The sequence below is a fragment of the Sinocyclocheilus rhinocerous genome, unplaced genomic scaffold (genome assembly GCF_001515625.1).
Source record: "Sinocyclocheilus rhinocerous isolate Xijiao unplaced genomic scaffold, SAMN03320098_v1.1 scaffold178, whole genome shotgun sequence".
Lineage (NCBI taxonomy): Eukaryota > Metazoa > Chordata > Actinopteri > Cypriniformes > Cyprinidae > Sinocyclocheilus > Sinocyclocheilus rhinocerous.
The window spans coordinates 1,277,361-1,279,660 of record NW_015653463.1 but is presented as its reverse complement, the minus strand read 5'-3'; the positions used below and the strand labels follow the sequence as shown (position 1 = coordinate 1,279,660).

The following is a 2,300-nucleotide window of genomic DNA, read 5'->3' as shown; positions in this document are numbered from 1 at the left end:
TTTTGAGGTGCACTCTTGTCAAAAATTAATCTATTACTTTTCCTACATAATTTTTAACAAAACATTGGTAAAATATCTATTTAGGAGTCTTAGATACTTTTCCTACATAATTTTTAACAAAACATTGGTAAAATATCTAGGTAGGAGTCTTAGACCTTTCCAACGATATATAGTTTGTCATGATTAGATTAGGATTTAATTGTAATATAGTGAAGTAAACTTAGGCGTCCCACAGAGGGGACGGGTGACAGTTAAAGGGTTATTAAACACATTTATTAATTTATTAATAGTAAAAAACAAAACAAACACACGCACACTGACGCTGGTCTTCCACGCGATGGCGCACTGTCACGTGACTCAGTCAAAATGGCGGCGGGGCAACAGTGGGTGTTAGTAGAGATGGTGCAAGCTTTTTATGAGGTAACTACAACTTTCTTCTTTTGTTCTTTTACCTTTTCAGTTAGTAGAAATATCGACAGGCTTTGTCAAGTTTATTCATTTAAACAGCACCGGGCTGTGTGCGTGTATTTGGCTCTGCTTCACATATAATCCTGAGTATTAACTCCAGGAAGTGCAGTGAACAGTATTAAACAGTATTAAACAGACAGAGACTCACACAAATCTACATTTACTTCATTAACCGCAGTGCCTGCCACAATACTAGACTTTATTACTCGTATTGTAAAATCGTGATGATTATAAGAGTTAAAAATGTAAGCTTTCAAGATCGGTCTTTCATTATGTGGCTGAATCCAAGTCATTGTAGTAACTACAACTGTGAGTGTATTTCGGTGTAAATGGATGAAATAGTTGTTATGGGCTGTGTGCTGTTTCTTCTTAATGCTGTAGCTCCATTTATTTTCTTTGTGTGTGTTAGGACGTGTGATTAAACTGTTAACAAACCTGTACGATGTATTTTCCCCGTTGAAATGCATATGATTGTGGGAGAGTAAAGATTTATGCGAGAAATACATCAATAAGCCACAACAAACTTTCCTTTCACCATTTGTAAGACAAGACACTAATGGACAATAAATAGTCAGCTTTACTAATTAAATAGAATAAACTATTGTCTTGCCAAGCCAGCACACTTAGATGCCTGATCTGGGAATCTTGATAATGCTGTACAGACATCTGATAAACCTCTTAAAAAGAGCAGATTCATGCACACTTTTTAAAGGTGTTACAAATAGTCAGCGCTTTTATCTACATCTTAAGCAATACGTCCTCCAGTTAAAAACATTGATGTAGAGTGTGAATCATGCAGTTTGTGTTATTATAACAGTCTTGTTATTTTCTCTTCTAGGCACCAGCGTATCATTTGATTTTAGAAGGTATCCTCATTTTGTGGATTATCAGACTGCTGTTTTCCAAAACATATAAACTTCAGGAGAGATCAGACCTCACAGAAAAGGTGAGAGAGGTCCATTATAGTTTATTTTATAATGTATGAGTGTTTGGTGATTCAAGCAACCTTATTGTACGCCGCTGTTCAAAAGTTTGGGGTCGGTTTAATTTTGTACTGTTTTTGAAAGTCTCTTCTGCTCACCAAGGCTGCATTTATCTGATCAGAAGTATAGTAAAGCAGTAATATTGTGAAATATTAGTACAGTTCCCAATAACTGTTTTCCATTGTTATATATATTGAAATGTAATTTATTGCTGTGGTCAAAGCTGAATTTTCAGCATCATTACTCCAGTCTTCAGCGTCACATGATCTTCAGAAATCACTCTAATATGCAGATCTGCTGCTCAAGAAACTTTTTATTATTATTATTATTATTAATTAGGGATGTAACGATTAACGATTAGCCGGTTGAAAATCGATTCAAATATGTGACGATTCAAATCGGTTGAGATGTTAAACAAATCGCGATTTATTTTAGGGGCAGGAGTTTATATGAATGTATGTCTGAGGGGAACTTACTGTCTTTATAAAAATTTAGATGGTATTTTTTATTTTCCTCTTGCCTCTGTATAATGCATATTAAAGGGGTCATATGATGCTTTTTTAAAGATCATTATTTTGTGTATTTGGTGTAACAGAATATGTTGACATGCTTTAATGTTCAAAAAACACATTATTTTTCAAATACTGTAAAGTAAAGGCCCCGCCTCTCTCAAACGCTTCGTTTTCTACAAAGTCCCTCCTTCCGACAAATGCAGTCTGCTCTGATTGGCCAGCTGACCCAGCGCATTGTGATTGGCCGAACACCGCAAGCACTCGTCGGAAATGTAACGCCCCTTACCATAATCGCGAGCGTCAGCTTTCAAAGTAAATATCAAGACAGTTAATAATG

The 2,300-nt window shown here is 35.6% G+C and overlaps 1 protein-coding gene across 1 annotated transcript in view; it reads left to right on the top strand.

The window, feature by feature from the left end:
• The first annotated feature begins 337 nt into the window (after nt 1-337).
• LOC107715883 (serine palmitoyltransferase 1-like) overlaps nt 338-2,300 on the top strand; it is an 18,369-nt gene continuing 16,406 nt past the window's right edge. The window contains exons 1-2 of the mRNA XM_016522122.1: nt 338-420; nt 1,307-1,414. Of these exons, the coding sequence (XP_016377608.1) occupies nt 367-420; nt 1,307-1,414 (162 nt within the window). The 5' untranslated portion in view covers nt 338-366. The remainder of the gene's footprint in view (nt 421-1,306; nt 1,415-2,300) is intronic.